At 46.2% G+C, this 22,500-nt stretch overlaps 1 protein-coding gene across 1 annotated transcript in view; it reads left to right on the forward strand.

The window, feature by feature from the left end:
- The window catches only part of rgs3a (regulator of G protein signaling 3a), a 125,807-nt gene that overhangs the window by 92,459 nt on the left and 10,848 nt on the right, over positions 1-22,500 (forward strand). Inside the window, 1 exon segment of the mRNA XM_077011437.1 lies at positions 16,221-16,291. Within this exon segment, the coding sequence (XP_076867552.1) occupies positions 16,221-16,291 (71 nt within the window).

Consider the following 22,500-nt stretch of genomic DNA (forward strand, 5'->3'; position numbering starts at 1 on the left):
CATATTGCTTAGCACAGTTTAGATACGGTATGCTGTTTGTTTTCACTGCAATATTTTTTGCTTCTTACTTGACAATAATATGTTATGAATATACATGCAGCCTTGTAATAACTGAAGGTGACATTAAGACCTGACGACGTCTTTTAATATGAAAGAGATCTCCCCTGACCCTTCAAAGGCTGACACATCCATGTGTATCTACTGTGTGTAAACCTATGGGCCTCAAGTGTTGATGTCCAGTAGACCACATGGCTACCTCGCCAGCCTGTTGCCCCCCCCCCCCCCCCCCCCCCCCCACCCCTCCCCGTCTGACCGAACTGCTGCCCCCCCCCAATATTATATCCGCTGTGGCAGATACTCACCACCTTGTACTTCTGCTGCAGGTTCACTATGACCCGGCTTGGCGCACAGACGCCACGCTATAAATAACCTCGGTGCACGTGGTTTCAGGGAACACAGAAGGGCGAACAGGCAAATGAGCAATTGTGAGGCTGAGTACCTGGTGACAGAGTCCAAGGAGGACCATGTTACGTTGGTGCCAAAACGCTCACTGTACATTCTCATTAAAAGGGGCCGGTCACTGCCTTCCAAGTCACCTGTTTACTCTTTATTCAACTAAAGGTGTTCTTTAAATGTACTCCTCTTCTGTCAATAGTTGTGTCTGAGACCATGCTACACGTTTCAAATGACCATCTATTTATGACCGTTAACGATGTTCATGCACGATCAAATGGCCTGGCTGTGTTTTGCACACCTGAGTTGTAACCTGTGTCAGGTTAAATGTTGTACGCTGGCCGTAAATCTGAATGACGTTCTTTCCACCGTACGTATCGGGACGTATCATGCTGTTTTAGGTCCAGTCAATAACTTTACTATCCATGGACCACCATCGTGCCATCTAGCAGGGTTGGCCAGTGTTTATGTGTACAGATGTCACCCAGCCGTTGGGGGGGGGGTCCTGCACCCCCCCTGTCCCCGCCTCTCCTTGTGGGACTCCTACAGCGACTATGTCGTTTGGGCGCGTGGGATCTGGACAAAGGGTCATGAGGTCAAGTCCTATTTGGGTCAGGGCATATGACCAGGCGCCAGTCCAGCTCAGGTGCTACCCAGCATGCACTGGGTAAACATTTGTGGGACAAGTAAACACAGCGGATGCTGTAGCTGTCTGGCCTCAGTAGGGCAGATGAAGAGGTTATGGCTAGCCATCTTGGTTTGATTTCCTTCCACATCTACGGACTGGCTTTGCTGTTTATATTCCTGAGACCGAGTGCGTTTGTACAGCTCGGGGGGGAAGAGTTTGGCTCGGCGGGTAGGCTGTCCTTTGTTTAGGTTGACATCAGTTTGCTTGCAGGCTTTTACGTGGTCTTTGTTAGTGTTTGTGTTCCGAAAGCGTAGGACTTCTCTTAAATTAGCGAAGAACTCGAGCGTCATTTACCTCGTGTGTTTTTATGCGAAAGAGTCTGTATGTTCCCTACAGTACGTCTGTCCCATTCTTGAGTGCCTCCTATCGGGAAGAGTCATCTGCTGCGAGGACCACAGTGAACAGTTACATAACTGTGAATGAAGGGTTTCAGGAAGGGCTAGAGTGGTGTCTTTGGAAACCATGTGAGGGAAACCCTACCAACGTAGAGAGGAAAGGATTTATTCTGTTTACTTGTAAAGTAACAGCCTTCCCAGTTTGAAGTTTTCCTCCCTACACAGAACCCGCAGAGCTCATGTTGTCAGGGAATTGTGGGTAGAAAACCAAGGAACTTGCATAATCCACAGTGATTTATGGGCTAAGACTCAGTGGTTAGCGTTGGACTGTTTTAACTTACTAGAAATGTTAGAAACAACAAGAGGAATCTGACCCTAATATATACTGTATGTACTTACACAGTTGTAGTGCACTAAAAGAATATTCCTGTTTATGTCACTGAAATTCCTGAAGCCTGCTTGAATGTAGGCTTAGCACATTAATAGTAAAAAAGTACATATATTTTGTACATATACAAAAATATTGCTCTGTGTATTTTGTATATGAACTGTATTCCTTATTTATAGACAATAATGTAATTCAGAGATTTAAGCCTGGATGACATTTGCTTGTGATGAAATGCTTAGAGCTAGCTGACTCAGAGTGGCTTATGAACACCTGAACATGATTACTTCACTCTTATCTACGACGTATGGGCTGCCTGAGAAGATGCCCCATCCTTTAGGAGAACAGGAGATAGATGTAATGTATTCAGTAATGTGTCTGTGAGGATGACTGCTGGGTTGCACGTCAGTTCCATCCTCTTGTGGTCCTCCTCACTAGCTGCAGATCTTGTGTCTGGTGTTCAGGTCTACCTCCTGTAGGACTCCAGGCAGTAGGGTAGAAGTAGGTCTTCCCTGGTTATCTTGAGAGATTCATGCCTGGCGCTGGAAATCCTTCAAGCTCCTTCTATACAGGTCATGGGTGGAAAGTACCCAGAGTGAACCAATGACAGGGCACATTAGACAAGATACGGTCAGCAGGTCTGTGCAATAGCAAACACATGAGTTCCTCAACTGTGTGTGTGTGTGTGTGTGTGTGTGTGTGTGTGTGTGTGTGTGTGTGTGTGTGTGTGTGTGTGTGTGTGTGTGTGTGTGCGTGTGTGTGTGTTTGTGCTTACGTAAGAGCTAAAATAAAGTCTCAGATTCAGAGAGCAGATAAATAGAAGCATTCCTCGAAGAAGATGATATTATGCAGGGAAGAAAAGATGAAAGAAGTTTTTTTCGTGGAGAGTCTCATCAGTGAGAGGGAGTCAGGGAGAGATTGAGTGAGGGACAGAGTGACTAAGGGAGTGAGGGACGGAGTGAGGAAGGGAGTGAGGGACGGAGTGAGGAAGGGAGTGAGGGAGCAAGTGAGGAAGGGAGTGATGATGACGAGCAAGCGAATAGTTCGTATGGATATTTCGTACATACGCTTTGACATTTGGCATCTTCTTGTTAATCTATCATATATATTTTTTCTTGCTTTCTTTTAAATTCTCCTAATGGACTTTGGTACTCGGACACATGGTGAGGCATCTGGTCAGGCATGGAAGGTCTGGAGCATCTTTGCTGGCTGGGCTTCTAACAGCACCCTGAAGGCTAGTTCCTCCCACGTTGCATCGTTCAGTGATGTAACACACTTTTCCCATGGTTGTAATTTATAACACTCATGATTGTTTTGTCTCAACCATCCTGCTTCATCCTGTTTGCCGACTACGGCAAGCTGCGTTCACTCACTCTCTCGTTTCTGATCATAGTTCTGCGGTAGAAAGATTTCAGATTTTCAGTACACCACAGCTCTCCATTCAGTTTAACGTTAGACTTGTTGAGTGACCAGGTTTCACCAATCACCATGAGCTTCAGGATCCAATGGATCCCACAAAAAGACCAGCCTGTGGCCCTGAGCTTCAGGATCCAGTGGATCCCACAAAAAGACCAGCATGTGTCCCTGAGCTTCAGGATCCAGTGGATCCCACAAAAAGACCAGCATGTGTCCCTGAGCTTCAGGATCAAGTGGATCCCACAACAGGGCCAGCATGTGTCCCCGAGCTGCAGGATCCAGTGGATCCCACAACGGACCAGCCTGTGTCCCTGAGCTGCAGGATCCAGTGGATCCCAGTGCAGGACCAGCTTGTCTCCCTCTATCTCCGGGCTTCACAAAGCCGAGGGCCTAAAGTTACAGTTAGTAAAAGAGGCTGATGTTCTCTCGCTGACGGACACGTCTTAAAACCAGAGTGGCTCTTTGAAGCCGCCCTGGCTGAGTCTAGGCAGGGGCTGATTCACCTCCGGCAGATGCCAACTAGTCCTGCTGACCTCATCCATCAGAAGTTAGAAGGTCAGTGCACACTGACTTCATGTGGATTCACATCTGAGGAGACACCATCTGGTTGATTGCCCACACCATGCACAGAGCGCAAAAGTATCACACCATGCTTGATAATGTCTATCCGGTCGTCCGCTTTGTTCTGCTAATGATGGTTTTTGATTCCATGTTTGTGTTTTTTTCTCTGGAAATCAAGGCTAGGATTTGCAAGTAAACTGATAAGATTAATCTTACGTGTACATGTTCTAAAACATGAATGTATTTCCATCAGGGTGGTTATGATGTTGATTTATATTGTATATATAAGTTGTAGGCTTCGACTAACAACTGCTTAGTGGTACTTTTTGTTGTGTGTTGACAAGAACCTATACCCATGTGTGTCAAGAGATAATACATGCAAATGAGCAGCAAAGTGGTAGGTTTACGCTAGGCCTGGTTTAACTAGGCCTGGTTTAGCTAGACCTGGTTTACCTAGGCCTGGTTCATGCCAGCCCTGGTTTATATTTACATTTACATAATTTAGCATATGATCCTGTCCAGAGCAACTAACACAAGTGCTTTGTAATTTCTGTCATACATACTTATGCTCAGTGATAAAGCAGGCTATCATCTTTAGCAGTGCAACGCTTATGCCAGAGCACTGTTTATAGACTTTAATGTAGTATCTAATGAAATAAAAGCACCCATTCTCTCGCTGTGCTTAGTACTGTTAAATGTGAATGGTGGAATTTTTTTTGTTATGGTATGAAAGGTCAAGAGCATTCCCCAAAGAGTGATTGTAAATGGAATGACATTCAAATTGTTGCTCATAAACAGTGGAGTTCCCCGAGGATGTGTGTTACTGCCTGTCCTATTTTCTATTTATACAATTTGTTTTAAGATTCAGGAACGTGACTTTTTTAAATGCAGAAGAAATTATTTTACTTGCTTTAACTAAATGAAATTAATCTGTACAATGAGGAACAATACCTAAATCATGTCACTGCTCTTCAAAAGTGGTGTCAAAATAGAAAATTGGAAATTAATGTAGACTGATTTGTAGTTCTGAAGGGGATATTAAGTAGCCATCTTTGGAGATTGTGTCTGTCCATTGAAATAGGCGTAGTTTATCATTTGAAATATCTTGGTACAGTTTTAGACAGCCACCCAATATTTGAGGGATACTATGAGATCATTAAAAAAGCCTTGTGTCGACTTTAGCTCGTTACAAACCTATGTGAGTATGAGTTTAGTTAAAACATAGAACTAGCAAATTGTTCCTTGGTTGAAAGTGTTCTGTGTCATGGAATTTCAGTTGCATGTGTAGAGGATTGCTCATGAGAATTGTGTCAGACACATGGAATTTTTGTATACTGTAGGTATTGGACTCAAAAAAAGGCGCTGAAAATAATGAAGGATACACAACATTAGTCACATTTTATATTATAATTAAAGTCAGGCAAGACTAATAGGACGCCAAAGGCTACTAGGAATATTTAGGAGTCTTTTTCATATGCAGAACGTTTCAGACTTGTAACTATATGATGATATTTATATGTGTGTTATTTATTGTGTTGTAAATGTTATGACTGCTTTGATGTTCTGAATACTGTCGTCTTATTTTTTAATGCCATGAGTATCTAATTTATTAGTATCTAATCTAATTTAACCTAATCTATCTTTGTGTTCTTTGTGTCTTGAGCAGTACCAGAGGCATGAAGAAGGCACTGGTCAGAACAGGGTTCTATTCAATCTTTTAGGCATATGCGCCCTGGTCCCATTTATGGCTTTGTAGTCGAGCATTGGTGTTTTAAATCTGATGCGAGCTGCTTCAGGCAGCCGGCCGGAGCCCAGCAGGCGGGTGACTTGAGACAACTCTGTGAGGTTGAAAACAAGCCATGCAGCTGAATTCTGGATGAGTAGCAGGGCTCTGATCGCGCGGAGGGAAAGGCCTGCCAGGGGCCAGGCACTGTTATTCAATTTCGAAATGACAGAGGCCTGAACAAATGTGAGTGGCGTCCGCAGAGAGAAATCTCCAGACGTTCCAGATGTTGTGGAGGAACCTGCATGACTAGGTCAAATTAACCATACGTGGAGATTATCACACGAGAAAACCATCGGCACAGAAGTATGAGAAAGTATGTGAGGATGTGACCTTAACAAGGGGTTACAGAGGGAGAACAGGAGAGGACTGAACACTGAGCCTTGTGGGACATTAGTGGAGAGCATGCATGGAGTAAATGTGCATTTCCTCCTTGTCACATGATATGAGTGGTTGGTTCACACTAGCTGTGATTTACGCCTGTCCTGGTTCACACTAGCCGTGCTTTACACCAGCCCTGGTTCACACTAGCCGTGCTTTACACCAGCCCTGGTGCACACTAGCCGTGCTTTACACCAGCCCTGGTTCACACTAGCCGTGCTTTACACCAGCCCTGGTTCACACTAGCCGTGCTTTACACCAGCCCTGGTTCACACTAGCCGTGCTATTCACTAGCCCTGGTTCACACTAGCCGTGCTTTACACCAGCCCTGGTTCACACTAGCCGTGCTACTCACTAGCCCTGGTTCACACTAGCCGTGCTTTACACCAGCCCTGGTTCACACTAGCCGTGCTATTCACTAGCCCTGGTTCACACTAGCTGTGCTTTACACCAGCCCTGGTTCACACTAGCCGTGCTTTACACCAGTCCTGGTTCACACTAGCCGTGCTATTCACCAGCCCTGGTTCATACTAGCCGTGCTATTCACCAGCCCTGGTTCACACTAGCCGTGCTTTACACCAGCCCTGGTTCACACTAGCCGTGCTATTCGCCAGCCCTGGTTCACACTAGCCGTGCTTTACACCAGCCCTGGTTCACGCTAGCCGTGCTTTACACCAGCCCTGGTTCACACTAGCCGTGCTATTCACCAGCCCTGGTTCACACTAGCCGTGCTATTCACCAGCCCTGGTTCACACTAGCCGTGCTTTACGCACACGTTGCTCCACTTTGCCCACACCAGAGAAACAAAGCCTTTGTGTTTTTCTTCATGCGTCTTGGTTGCTATAGCAAAGCCTTTTCCAGTATGTGTCTGGCACAATAGGAGGGGTCAAGTCAGAGCCTGCTGAATGTACATTATGTCAGTGATGCTGTGTGTGTGTGTGTGTGTGTGTGTGTGTGTGTGTGTTTGGAGTGTGCACGTGTATATGCATGTGCACGTGTGTTTTGATTTCCTAGGCACTTTGTAAAGACCAGTTACCATAAGGTAGACCACCTCTTACCACTCGGTTGTCATGGTTGCAAAATTTGATGAAAAACAAATGGCACAGTGGCACATGTTTGCTGGAGTGTGTGTGTGTATGTGTGTGTGTTTGCTTGCTGCAGGGTTTCATCTTGGGGTCAGAGCTTGTAGATATTTATGTTGTTTAACAATGCCTGTATATTTCCAAGCATATCAATGAGCAGCTCTATGCCATTCTACAGATGAGTCATCTTTAGTGCCTGTCAACACATGCGGCTCTGTGTCTTATCTACCCGTTTTTCTTATGACTCTGATAGACCCTGCTGCTCTCTCTCTCTCTCTCTCTCTCTCTCTCTCTCTCTCTCCCTCTCCTTCTCTTCAGTACACCTGTTCCCTCCTCTTTGTGGGAGTTGTATTTGAGTTACTGACCCAGCCTAAGAGAGCAGAAAGCACTGTGGCTTCACTTGGGTCTAAAGGGCTCCACCTTCCTCTGGGAACCACAGAAATCTGACGCGGCTCTCTATTTAGGGGCCCAGATGCAGTGACTGTTATGATCCTGAAATGGGATTTAGGTCAAAGGACGAAGTGTCCCAAAATTGATAACTTTTGGGGACATTGCTAGCTGTATTTTGTGGCTTTGTTTGATTTACGTGTCATGGCACAAATTCTAGTTCTATTTCATATTTTACTGTTTGTGCACATCACATCAGGGCTAGCTCTATTACAACTCCTGCTGCACGTCTTCTCGAAGGGTGTTTCACAGCGGCTCTGTGAAGGTTCTGGGGTCCTGCTTCATGTAGGTTTCTGACATTCCCACAATTCATTCTCACACAGTGCTTATGTTCCACTCATGCATGTTGTTGTGCACTTTACGCCTGTCATTTCCCAAGGGTCCATTTGATTTGGGCTTGTGCTGTGTGATGGCTACAGCACCCACTACCTGGGGTGGACAGAGAATAGCCGTAGGACTGAACTGGGTCAAATAGCACCTCAGTTATAGTCAAATATAGACACATTGCTAGCAGTGAGATACTCAGCTGGTTAAGCTCAAACCTTGACGTAGTCCTACAGAGAAACACTGTTATGGAAACTGAGATGAGTAGCCACAGGCGTTTGAATTGGACGTGTCAACATGGAGTCATGTGTATACGTTCTAGTGAATTCTTGTCATGACAATAACATAAAAAATGACTTAAAAACAGAGCTTAAAATATAGCTTACAAATGCCGCAATCCGGTCAGCCTCATTAGTCCTCATTAGCCTCATTTTACCATCTGTGTGACAGTTTGGCATACCTGTCTGTCATCTTCTGTAATGCCTGTGACTTTTTCACGCAAATACAGGTGTGAGAGTTTCAGAAAAGTTCAAATGGGAGTTATTTTGAAACCCTCTGTCACCAACATGTCACCTCTGATACAGCCGTCATGTGTGTAATGTCACAGGTAACCCTGAGTACTGACACACTGAACACGGCATTTCGCAGCACTGGTGATCCACCTGTTTGTTCAATAGTCAGAACCATATGACTAGCAGCCTGTTCTGTCTGTGTTTGGTATGTTGATTCATGGCAGACTTGGGTCCATCCAGCCCATTATACCTGTAAAAACAATATTGTTATAACATTTCAAGAAAGCCAAAGGTTATCAGTGGATTGTCTAAAAAAGAACTACCACGTCCTTTTTTTGATGGATATTTCCTATTTGAGGTGTCTTAAATAGTTATCCTATTGCAGTTATGAAATCCTGCTGACCAGATCAATTTAGATGGCAGGTCTTATCATGAAATAAGCAGAGTTTTTCCTCTGGAGAGAAGCAAAGGACTCGTGATCTGTGTGAGCTCTGTGACAAGTTGTTCTGATGAACTCTTAATCACTTCTCCGTGTCTTCTGGAAGCTAAGCCGGAATTCCGGCATGACACTTAAGGAAGCCATCTGAAAATACTTGGAATTGGAGTTCCTGCCACCGGCCAGTCCGTGCTAGGCAGGAAACGGATCTGATGCTTTGTAGGTGAGTCTTGTCGTAATGTGGCATGCTGTGAGTGGAGGGACTGGGGGTTCATCCAGGGAATCTGACCCTTAGACTGGCTAATACTGTGAGCCTGGGACAGTGAGGGCCAGACTCAGTACTGGACAAAAACATCCCACTCTACAGGAAGCCAGGACGCCACCAGGAAGCAGCCGTGTCCTGCTACTGCAGGCAGCAATAACAGCAGGAAAATGAGCTTAATAAACACACACACACACACACACACACACACACACACACACACACACACACATATACAGAGTAATGGATTCTTCATTGTTCAACTTTCATCCCTCTGGTATTTAACTCAGTCACTGAATGAGCCATTCCTCATGGCTTTCATGTATCTGGCAGGGGTGTGTGTGTGTGTGTGTGTGTGTGTGTGTGTGTGTTTGTATGTGTGTGCATGTGAGTGTGTGTGTGTACGTGTACTAATCTCACTGTGAGTGATGAGAGATAGTCTTGGTCACATCCTGCTAAACAATAGAGCAGTCAAAGGAAGGAACAGATACAGTTACACGGGTCCATATGATTTTATTCAGTAGGGATCATGTTCATGTCGCTGCTTTCAGTGTGGTCCTTGTTTTCTTCACCGAGCTTCAAACATCCAGGATTTCTCTAACAGCCCATGTGCCATTTACACAGTCACTCCAATGAACCAAGGATTAAACGTACAAAATACAGGACATTGTATTTATTGTAATTCAGTAGTTCCTTTGCGTTATTTCTGGTCAGCTTCAATACAATGTCCTAGTTTATGGTCCAGAACAGGGGTGCCCACTGTTTTCAGCTTGCGAGCTACTTATAAGATGACCCAGTCAGAAAGATCTACCGGGGGTGGCGGCGAACGTAATTTGTTGAGCGGGGGGGGGGGGGGGGGGGGGGGGGTGGCGAACATAATTTGTTGAGCGGGGGGGGGGGGGGGGGGGGGCGTAATTTGTTGAGTGGATTGCAGATTGGCTGCCGTGAATGTCAATCAAAATACAACCGTCAGTGCAGATGTGCGATTCATCTACTACTATTTTATGTGACGCGATCTACGCACATTCCTTCGCGATCGACCGACAGTTCCTTCGCGATCGACCGGTCGATCGCGATCGACGTAATGAGCACCCCTGGTCCAGAACATGCTTGTTGAGCATTCTCATAATTTCTCATAAATTCTCATAATTCTCATAATCTCATTCTCATTCTCATTCTCTAAAATCTTTGGCGTCAGTTGTCCATTTTATTTATAAGGCATTTTAACACAATAATCGTTGACCAAAGTGCTTTCCAGTAATAAATATACAAGACATACATAAAATAAGAACACCGCATTAATTCTCAACTACATTTAAAAGCCAAATAATTGAAATGAGATTTGAGATTGTAGGACTAATGTAGCAGCTAGTCTAACATGTAGCGGCAACTCATCCCAAAGTTTAGGAGCCATGACTGCAATGGGCCTGATCACTTCTGTGCTTCAGCCTAGATTTAAGGACCACCAGAAGAAGCTAACAAGCAGATCTGAGTGACCATGTTGGACCGTATGGCTCTGAGATGAAGGTTGGAGCTAAATCATTCAATGATTTATAAACAAAAAGCAAGATCTTAAAATCAATCCTCAAATGGACAGGAAGCCAATATGGGTGAGATGTGTTCTCGCTTATGTTCTAGTTAAAAGACAAGCAGCAGTATTTTGAACGAACTATCAGTGAAATGGAGGTCTGACCAACACCAGTATGAAGCCCGTTACAGTAGTCCAGTCTGGATGAAATAAAAGCCTTAACCCCATCAAAATCACTGAAGGATAAAAATTTAAAAACCTCAGCTGAAAGAAACTGGATTTAATTACAGAATTTATCTATTCTTGGCTTAATTAAAAATAGCATTGATGGTCATCCAATAACAGCATCTTGTCATCAGACCTCAAAACGAAAGCAGGTCACCTCTCGTGTGAAGTGACCTCAGGTTCACCTCTACTTGACCTCTGCTTGACCTCTGCAGGACACACGGTGAAGCTGCAGTCAGAGGCTCTGGGCTCATCGGGTCACCTTCTCCTTTCCTCCCACCGACCTGCCGGACGTGTTCATCTAAAGCAGTGTGTTTAAAACTCGTCTAGGTGCCTTCCCGTAGAGATGTCCGTTCTGTGTGGCCCACAGAGCTGGAGCGGGGTCCTGTTTTCCTTGGCTGGCTGGGCCTTGCCAACTCCAGAACTCCAGCCTCTCAGTTTTGTTTGGGTGTTGTGTTCCGTTCAGTACAGAGCGCTCCATTGTCCCGCGGGGGCCCTGGGGAGACTGGGCCGTGTCCTGCCCACCCACACCCTGCACTGTGATCTCAGCTACTGCCAGCACAATGCGAGGAAGCCCAGTCCCACGCGGGCCTGGAGCTGGGACCCGGAGTAATGATTCCGGATAAAGAACATATGGGCCGTCTGAGGTGCTTGCATTGTGCCCACATAACTGTGACATTTAATGTTGAAAGAAGAAAGAGAAATGTAGAGATATGTAGGAAACACCCTGTATACAGCCTAATTAACAGGAAGGTATTTACTTGACTTTAAAAGGACAGGTCGATAATGTGCTATGGCCAGGATAAGATATTGTGTGTGTGTGTGTGTGCGTGTGTGTACGTGTGTTCGGTGTGTGTGTTTCAGGAGGAGAGGAATGTTTACTGTTCATGTTTGGATACTGATGTCAGGGTTAAAACTGACTCTGCTCACGTTCCCACACAACTATTACCTAAAGCAGTTCAATGATGCTTTGTGAACTTGGTGTGTGTGTGTGTGTGTGTGTGTGTGTGTGTGTGTGTGCGTGCTGTAGGCGGAGTTTCCACTTCGTCTGCTGGGTATTCTGCAGACATGGCCCCGCCTCTTTCTGAAACGCCTGATGTTTGAAAGCGCACTCTGAAAATATTAATGATTCCTCTTCATGTTGTCTCAGCATTATTTATTCAATAATCATCTGAGAAAGAACATGCTTGTTTTTCTGTTATGTTTGTAGAATGTTTCTAATGACAATGAGGTGTCCAAGCTTATGCCACATGATAGTGAGATAATAAATACAACACTGACATTTTGTGAAATGTAACAATTGTTTAAAAACAAACCATATGTGAACTGAACTGAATTAATTATAACGCTTGTGCGTGAGCGTTTGATTTGTTAAAGGGTCACAAATTTCAGTGGCTGTCAAATCGAATGCAAAACGCAGTCTGCATTCTCGTGCCCAGCTCTTCTCAAAGCAGAACAAGTACCATTGCTGCCTGATGTAGCCAAATCCAGATTAATCCAAGACCACTTTGTGTTTGATGTGAAGAGTTACCGACATGCGATTGGTCCTCCACTGTTTAGCCTTCCATAATCTCACGAGTAATGGATAATAATGGATGGTAAAAGTAACAGTGTTCATGTCACTGTTGCTTTCAAATGACGGGGATTTTAATTTTTTTTGCAGGGTGTCGTATTTACGAAGGTCTTTTTTCAGAAAAGGTCTCCTTCAAAGCAAACATGTTTTGTAGCAAAGCAAACACCACCCGTTTTGCCGCGTGCTTTCGGCCGTGCCGTGTTTACACCTGCTGCTAGCGCCTCGTGCCGTTGTTTCTGTCGCCCATGTTTGGCGAGAGCTGTGAGGCTCCGCCTCCTGTTGTCATGGCTGTGCCTCGGTCAGTGAGGTCACTCAGACCTAAGCCTGAGCTTGAGAGATGCACACTGCAGGCTCCCGCCCCCAACCACCCTGGACGGGAAGACAGGCACGTGGGTGCTGAGCTGGGGAAACAAGCTGTGGGCCAGCCTGTCTGGAGCAGACGGGCTGTGAGACAGGCAGGCACCGCAGATGGGCTGTGAGACAGGCAGGCACCGCAGATGGGCTGTGAGACAGGCAGGCATAGCAGACAGGCTGTGAGACAGGCAGGCACCGCAGACGGGCTGTGAGACAGGCAGGCACAGCAGACAGGCTGGCAGCCAGCGCCCTTAGCTGTCCCCTCTCTCCCCGCTGAGTGACCTGCCCTCTGGGTCTTTTCTCTGCTTCTGCCAGGTGTCCCCTTCTATAGCTGTCAGTCCATTTTCACCCACACTCACTCTCATTAGGTTTCTCCACTGCCAACTCCATCTCTCTCTCTCTCTCTCTCTCTCTCTCTCTCTTTCTCCCTCTCTCACTTTTATCTCCCAATCTTTGTGCAACTGTTTATGTATGTGTCGCAGTATTTAACCGTAATGACAACATTCACATGTGAGACCGTCAAATGGCAACAGCCACAGTGTGTTTCTGGAGCACAGAAGGAGTCGTTTCAGCTCAGCTGTGAGCTTCTGTGGAACGCACCAAAGAACCTCGATCCAAAACGCAAGCTGCTCTCTTATGAGCAACGAGTCCTCTGTGCCTTACAGCATCTGTGCTCATATCAACCAGGCTGTTTCCCTGCAGTCTTCTCAGTCTGGATGAAGGCTCCAGGCTGGAATGTAAACTGTTTCGCCACACGTCCACGGGCTCAGCACCTGGAGTGGGCCGGCGGCTGTGCGCCGACACACACACTGCTCAGTGTCCGCGGTGCTGGAAGGGTTGAGTGGAAGAAAAGCCCAGTCAGGTGAAGAGTGTTGGCCCCAGACAGAGCTTCACGGAGCTTATCTGAAATCTGTGATCCAGCATCTCGTGTGCATGAGTCATCCCGGTGAGAAAATGTTGTAAGTTCGTAATGTCATAACATTATTTTCTCAGAGGTTAATGAATGGTTTGCATTTTTTAAAGCTCACAAATGGCCTGTTTAAGGAAATGCTAGTAAATAGTTGCATTTCTGCTGACCGCAGACAAGTCTGCTGAACAGCTGGAGGTCATTAGAGAGGCTGGTCCAGGCATGCTGCTGACAGCCACGCTGGAGGTTGGCTCACCGGCTCGCAGTCGTAATGGACTTCCTCATGTGCCATAGCGTGTGTGTGTGTGTTTGTGTTTGTGTGTTGTGTGTGTGTGTGTGTGTGTGTGTGTGTGTGTGTGTGTGTGTGTGTGTGTGTGTGTGTGTGTGTGTGTGTGAAAAAGAGAAAGAAGGAGACAGAAACGGAGGAGAGAGAGAGAGAGAGAGAGAGAGAGAGAGAGAGAGAGAGAGAGAGAGAGAGAGAGAGAGAGAGAGATAGAGAGAGAGCATGTGGAGTGTGGTATGTGAGAGTACACAGCTCAGTCCAGGTACGGTCCAGTCATCGTGTAGGTTAAGCACAATGTAAACAAACAGTTGAGTATTTTTCTGTTATGGAGACCAAAGTGAGCATTGACTATGTTCTAGCACGCAAAGTACACTTCACGTGTGCAGTAGACTAAACCCTGAGAAGAATCATCCACCTGTTATGAATGCACACCGTCAGGACTGTCCCGATGAGGGAGAGCTGTGAGGGCTGAAATATGGACAACCACAGACATGACACAGCGAGACATCCCCCCTGGGGGGCACTTATGTGGGGAAGACAGGGCAGCTGTCCTCCTGGGGCTCTTCTTTTTTTTTTTTTTACTCGTTCTCATGTTCCGAGCTCCAATATTAGGCACTTTATTTTCATGCTGGGTCCAACCCCCATTGGGGTTATGGGTAATGACTGCTTATAGCATTCTCAGGTTCCCGTCCTGCAGAGATGCAGGGTTGTGCTTTAGTGGCCCACTGAGACTTCGGGTCTGAACTGGTATACTGATGCTGTAAGGATCAGACATGGTGTGAAAGACACTTAAGGCTTAACAACCGAAGTGAATACGAGTGACTAAAGACATTAGTAACTTACCATCCGTGAGCTTCTCCACCATCTATCTGTCTTTAAGACATGTGGAGAATTTTCAAAGCTTTTGAGGCTTTATCCAGGATTTCCCCTTCAACACGGGGCTGACTTTTGCGTGGGAGTGACGTCTGAGAGTGTGAACCATGCGCACTCCGCACCTGTGCACTCCCAGGGCTGTCCGCACCTTTCGCGTCCCCGGCACCCCCTACGCCGAGTTGGCCTGTGTCACTCGGATTCCCATTCCTCCGTGATTGGACCCCTATGCTGTACGTTGTGTGTGTGTGTGTGTGTGTGTGTGTGTGTGTGTGTGTGTGTGTGTGTGTGTGTGTGTGTGTGTGTGTGTGTGTGTGTGTGTGTGTGCGCGTGCGGCCATGTGTTTGCATACTGGGCACTCAGCACATGCTAACAGTGATCTGTTTGCTTATGAAGGGGCCATGAGGGGCGTGTATATATGTGTGTGTGTGTGCGTGTGTGTTGCTTGCTGTCCTAAAGGTTCATTGCTCAGATGGAACAAGCCGTTTTGGCACAGTCTGTGCCACACGGAGACCTATGACGTGACAAGAGGTGTTTATTGAAGCTGAGGCTGAAGACAGAAGTTTCTCTTGTAACAGAAGCTGCATCCTTTCCTTTCATGTGACATCCGAATAAGCCGCTAATATCAGTTCTAACCAGTGAGTTATTGCAGTCTGACTCTGTATGGTTAAACATGGGGAATTTTAGATGGTAATGGTAACTAGCAAGCCTAGCTCACAGCTAAACCGCTACTTAGCTAAACTGATGTTACATTGTGCTAATATTAGCTGACTAGTCCGTGGTGAGAATAACTACTACAACACTACTGCACAGTATAAGATCTCTGCAGTGTGTTTGGCCAGTCCTCAGGTCAGGAGGGGGTGTGTGCTCACTGCACAATGGGCCATTCTTTCTCTGCCTGGTTCCTGTACCCCCCCCCAATACACACACACACACACACACACACACACACACACACACACACACACACACTGGAACTCCTCACCCCCTCTACCCTGCCCAGGAGTCTCAGACCAACCGATTACTGGCTGACCCCCACCCCCGAACGACCCCTTCACCCCCTCCCTTTCTTCCTCCACTGACCGGCCAGCCAATCAAAACCTCCGAAGACAGGAAGGTAACATGACTCCAAGGTCCAAGTGTGAAGCTTTAATCCTGGGCACACACTCCGGCTGGTAGAAGCAGTCACGGTCTCATACATGTTCGCTTTTCCTCACACACGTGCGTGCGCACCACACACACTACGCACCCAAACACAGACACACACACACCCACGGCCTCTAGGACTATACCTCGCGTTGGCTCTTGAGGACTACACGGAGCAGCTGGAGCGGGACAGAAGCCCCCAGACCGCATGTTCTCCACCCCTGATGGTGGCCTGGGTGGATGACACTTTCCTCTTCTTCCCCCCACAGCTGAGCGCCAGTTCCGACTGCGGCTGTGACGTGGGCCCCGACGGCAACAAGAAGAAGAAACCCAAGAACCTGTAAGTCCCCGGTGCTGATTGGTCCGCTGCTCTTCCCGCTGTCTGCTAGATTCTCTCGCTAGGCTACTTTGCAGGTGACACAGTGGGCCATTCAAGTAGAAACTGTCAAGGACTGATTTGTTCTCTCAACTAGTGAGTTTCAGGCCATGAAGGAACCTAATGTCTGTAAGACTGCTAAGTTAAATACTCAGCTGTAGTTTTTACGTTTGACTGTGTGTTCATCTACCGTCTGGCCGTGGCTTCAAATGATGTATTTTCGTTAACGGCCCTAGATTGTCCTTGGCATGTCTGATCAGATCTTAAAGAGTTCATCTCTCTGTGTCAACACTTGCATATGAGGTGATGTTTCTAGATTTGTAAATGACCTGGTAGACCAATCTCCAAACTGTTGAATGGATGGTTCTCGGTTATAGCTATCTATGTCTGATATGATATTGATGCAGTCGCACTATTGACAACTGCAGCTCTTCTTGAAGGCTTCTTCCTTGGGGTTTTCAACTCCACTCCATCACGATTTTGGGAATTCCTTCACATTTGTAGAAAAAATCTATTTTGGATTTTCCTTCTGAACATGATGATGTATTTTGTTGGTTTATTTACGCATATAAATTCAGAGGAAAATAAGATCCTTTAAAAGTGCCCCAAAACACGTGTGTGTTTGTACTGCAGGGACAAAGGCATTTTCCGCCTCTCTCTTGGGTGTGTCTGGGTAGGTGACGTCTGACTGCTGCCCCCGCTGTCCTGTCGTAGGTGTGGGTGACTTCACTGAACTCTTAAAGATGCCAGATCTTCTTCAGCTGTTCATCAGTGGGTGTCAGTGCCGTGCTAGCAAAGGATCACACATTACTGCTTGATAGACAATAGGCTCATAAAGGTTGACCTTTCTGACCTCTCAGATTTCAGTAATGATAGGCTGATCTAGTCTTTCCTTCTTTAGACACTGTTTAAAATTGGATTGTCCAGAAATATTGTTCTGTACACATACTACGGTTTCCAGAAACATTTGTAATATGACATCTTACACAAAGATTCTGTAATGTATTTCACACCAGCATTTGAAAGGGCAGCTTGGATACTAGAGGCACCTGGCTGTGTATTCTGTGTGTATGAGGCTGTAAGGCCAGTTTACCATTCACTCATCTAATGGACAGAACCGGGTGTGGTGGGAGAGGGAACGGTGAGTTCCACTACTCCATCTACTGAGCTGATCTCAGACCGTGTTTTACCTGGCGCTGGTCCAAATGGGTCACACGCATTTCACTGTGATTCAGACACTGCTGTCACACATTAATACTGTTACTAACACAAACACATACATACACTGTGTTGTTTCAACTGGCAGCATTCAGGTGTGTGTGTGTGTGTGTGTGTGTGTGTGTGTGTGTGTGTGTGTGTGTGTGTGTGTGTGTGTGTGTGTGTGTGTGTGTGTGTGTGTGTGTGTGTGTGTGTGTGTGTGTGTGTGTGTGTGTGTGTGTGTGTGTGTGTGTGAGAGAGAGAGAGAGAGAGACAGAGGGAGAGTTAGAGAGAGAGCAAGACAGGGTTTTGCCTTTGTGTGCATGGGGGAGGTGTTTTCCCTGAAGCCATGAATACTGTGTATCACGTTCAGGTTTTGATCTGCTCGGTTGTCTAGACATTTTCCTGTGAAGTGTGTTAACGGGTCTGCACAGTTTGGTTCAATATGAGCTCAATTCCTTATTGATTTGGAAGATTTGGGTGCACATGGACACATGCGTGTCTGTTTTACACCATGTCAGGACACGGGCTGATGTATCAGTCCGTTCATATATGTTATACCCAAAATCAACACTGGCTTTAACCTCTCTAACCACAAATGAATAATTTTGCGCAGTTAAAAATAAATCTAAAATCTTTTTTATTAAAATCACTTTCCACAGCTTGCCTAAAAAGGAAGGAATTTTTCAGAATTTCGTGCAGACGTCACGACAATGTTGACGTGTTTTGAAGTTGTGGCATTTTTGGCATGCGAATAAGTATAAACCAATGCACATGTGCGCACACACACACACACACACACACACACACACACACACACACACACCTTGTATGTGAATGAGCGAATGTCATTTATAATATATAAGTGATTACAGGAGTGCTGTTTTGGTATGTATGGAATGACCAGGTTTTTCTGCCCTGAGCGGACTGTGAAACTGAACCTCATTAAGGTGATAGGCAGTACAGAAGAGAAAAGGCATGTATGCTTGCACACAATCTTGCACACAATCTTTGGAAATGCATATTGCTGCAACCGTGTACAGACTGCTAACAGCCACAGGGCCGAGAAGAGTCACAGCAGTCTTAGGGAGGTTGTGCAGTTGAGAAAGAAACCCGAAATTACATGCTGGGTTTGGTAGGTGTAGCTGTGTAGGTAAGGACAGGGGTTGTGTGTTTGGTTAGGGTGAGGACAGAGGTTGTGTGTTTGTTTAGGGTTAGGACAGAGGTTGTGTGTTTGGTTAGGGTTAGGACAGAGGTTGTGTGCTTGTTTAGGGTTAGGACAGAGGTTGTGTGCTTGTTTAGGGTTAGGACAGAGGTTGTGTGTTTGGTCAAGGTTAGGACAGAGGTTGTGTGTTTGGTCAAGGTTAGGACAGAGGTTGTGTGCTTGTTTAGGGTTAGGACAGAGGTTGTGTGTCTGGTTAGGGTGAGGACAGAGGTTGTGTGTTTGGTGAAGGTTAGGACAGAGGTTGTGTGCTTGTTTAGGGTGAGGACAGAGGTTGTGTGTCTGGTTAGGGTGAGGACACAGGTTGTGTGTTTGGTTAGGGTGAGGACAGAGGTTGCTTGTTTGGTTAGGTTTAGGGCAGAGGTTGTGTGTTTGGTTAGGGATAGGGCAGAGGTTGTGTGTTTGGTTAGGGATAGGGCAGAGGTTGTGTGTTTGGTTGGGGTGAGGACAGAGGTTGCTTGTTTGGTTAGGTTTAGGGCAGAGGTTGTGTGTTTGGTTAGGGATAGGGCAGAGGTTGTGTGTTTGGTTAGTGTGAGGACAGATGTTGTGTGTGTGGTTAGCTGAGGTTACAGGTTGTGTTGTGTGGTTGGGTTTTGTAAATCCCTCTCTCAGTTTAATCACATCACTGCTTGATTCATGGCTTATTCATGTGCTGTGGCTTCCTCAGAGACATTCATCACAGCTTTCTAAACTCCTGCATTTATAATCTCTAGCAATTTGCACCTCATGTATGTCAATCTATCATAAATCCTGGCACACACTATCTATCACAAGTGCTTTGTATCAAGTGCTTTATCAAGTCACCCCCCCCCCAGCCACACACATAAACAGGGCCTTTGGTTTTGTGTTTCTTTATCTGTTGTTTTCCTTGGAGACATACATTGACTCCACTATCTACATCTCTCCCTCTGTTCATCCTGACCTCTACACAGGATCCAGAGCCCTGAGAAACGTTTTGCCTTTTGCAGTTGACCCTTTTCCCTTCTGATGGTCCGTGGTGGTCAGGATGGTGTTTCACTGGAGCGTTGAACCTCTACGTGTATGTAATTGTCTCTAGGGTGTTAACTCCTACTCAAATCAAATCAAATAAAATCAAATATATTTGTATAGCGCTTTTCACAACACATGTTGTCACAAAGCGCTTTACAGGATTTACAAAGTTAACAATACTATGGGTCCAAATCCCACATTGCTCACATTGCTCCATTTGAAATGTAACGTTTATGTATTGGAACTGAATTCATAATGAATTTGCAGGCACCAGTGCCTGTAAGGTTGGAGAGACAGATGTGTAACATGAGCGTAAAGCACTGAACTAGAACGTCCTACACCGTTTGAGTCTTCAGCCACAGACCATAATAAGATGCATGTTTGAATCCTCTTGTGTTAACATAAGACATTAGACAAATGTAGTAATATGGCATTTTAATGATTATTAAGAGTCATAAACTGAACATAAGCCGAAGAATGGGCGTGGCCAACAGAAGGGGTGGAGTCCTGTGTCTGCCCGGTGTGCCCTGCTGGTTATGTAGGGCACGGGGAGAGGAGAGCACGGTCTGTCTGAGAATCAATCAGAAGTGAGGGTGAATGGAGCCTCTCTGGACACACACACACACACACACGTGCGCGCACACACACTGGAATCCTTAGCGGCAGGATATTAAGAACTGGAAAGGGGATGGTAGATGGCTTGAAAGGGGTGATTTGGGGGAAGGGATCAAATTGATAATTCAGATATGCAATGAAAGAGCAGCAACAAAACAAGTGTCCCACCAGTAGACTGTGTGAGTAACTCCACCAGTAGAGCTGAACCCAGTTTGGGTGAGTGACCGGGCCTCGTGACTCTGGCCGACCCACTCAAAACTCGTTCAGAGTATCAGACGTGACGGAGAGAGAGGGAATCTCTCTGCCTCTCTTCCTCTCTCACTCCCTCTCTCCCACATTTTGTCTTTCCCCCAATTGTCTTTAGCCCCTTTATGCTGTTTTACAGCTAGTAACGTTGATTAGGTCTAGAATAAATGAGATCAGTTTGAATGGCATTTTAACAGGCTTTGTATTTTTAAACAGATTTGAAATACTGAAACACTTTGAAGAAAGTATTTATGAGGTGCCACTGGTGTGACGTGGGACATGATCAGTGCTCATTTAAACACCCACACACTAATCTCACACCACTAACAACTCTCCTCTGTTACCTCTGGCACCACATTTCTGCTACATTAGGCTACGAAACCAGACAGAGACTACAAATCAACCCTTTTGAAAACAGAAGCCTGAAAACGGTTGAGGAGTAGAGGCAGCGTATCATATGGCCGTGTCAGAATGAGCAGAAGCGATGACTTTCACCCAAGGGCACCGCAGCACAGCTGCCTTCCTGTGTTTCCTTCCTGTGTTTCCTTCTCATTCTCTCAACTGAAAGGTCCTTCTGTCAGCGCTCTCTACAGACCGCGTTTCCCAGGTGTCCCAGCAGCCCCAGGCTCCCCGGAGCGGCCGTCGTTGGCCCACCCAATCAGGAGAGAGAAGCCTTATTCACCACTCACCTGAAAGAGCGCTGAGACACACAAATTGATTGACAGTGGCGCTGATACCGTAGTGACGATGTATTGCGATACTATAGCGATCCCGTAAACTCTGTTGGTACCACACGTGATGGTAATGACCCAGCCTCACTCATTTTCAATTTCCTCTGCTTCTTGGGAATCTGGCCATTAGTTTAGTTTGAAGCTCTGAAGTCATTATTTTTATTATTTTTAGAAGCAGTAATAGGATTACTAATTGGCTTCCTTAATTTATTCCGTATTTATATTCATATTGTTCATTCATTCATTTAATCTGTTCCTTTATTTATTCATTTATTTGGCGAAAGGGAAGCAGTATTAGCTATGCAGTTTGACTGCGACTCACTTTGCACGCATAGGACCGGAATGAAGGTCTATCGGACCCTTACAGAGGCCTGAAGGTGAACACTGCCTCTCTCTCGCAGTCCTGATCACATCTGCATCAGCCAACAAGCTGTAAACACACTGTACAGTACTGGAACTTACACTCTCAGGAAGTCAGGCTCTGATTGGTGCAGCTGTGAGCCCGCCCTCATGGCCCCTCCCTCCCAGGGCTTTAAAAAGGCACGGAGGCGCTCAGCAGGGCTAGAGGAATGTGAATAGCAGCACCCCCTGGCCCAGAGCACCACGCGCTGACCACCCCTTCAACACACACACACGCGCACACACACGTATACACACATGTTCCACGCAATGGTGGACTTCTCCGAGAAGTACCTGGAAAGGTAGGCACCGGAATGTTTTTACACATGTTCTCCTCTGCTGCTTTGGCTGTTCGGTGATGGACAGGTTTGGGATTAGTGAGGGGGAGGGGGAGGGAGAGAGAGAGGGAGAGATTGAGGGAAAGAGAGAGAGGTAGGCTTAGTTTAGAACAGGCTAGAGACTAGAGGGAAACTTTAGGAGGTTCACCTCTCCTGGGAGGTATGTGTTCTCATGCTTAACCACGGAGCTCTGTGAGTTATCTGGCCTGTCTCTTCTCTCTGCTCCGGTCTGCTCAGACCAGGTTTTCAGTCGTACATAGCAAACGTTTAGTTGAGCTTGGCTTGTGCTCACTGAGATGGACTGAAATCCAAAGCATGCAGTTTTTCCCTGCTGAAGTGTTTTTCTGAGCAGTGAGGCTGTCTTCCCGCAAGATTTACCTCAGCGCTGGTCCTTTGGATCAGGTTTTCTGCCTCATTGCTTTCTTAAAGTGTTAC

The sequence above is a fragment of the Brachyhypopomus gauderio genome, chromosome 7 (genome assembly GCF_052324685.1).
Source record: "Brachyhypopomus gauderio isolate BG-103 chromosome 7, BGAUD_0.2, whole genome shotgun sequence".
NCBI classification, from domain to species: Eukaryota; Metazoa; Chordata; class Actinopteri; order Gymnotiformes; family Hypopomidae; genus Brachyhypopomus; species Brachyhypopomus gauderio.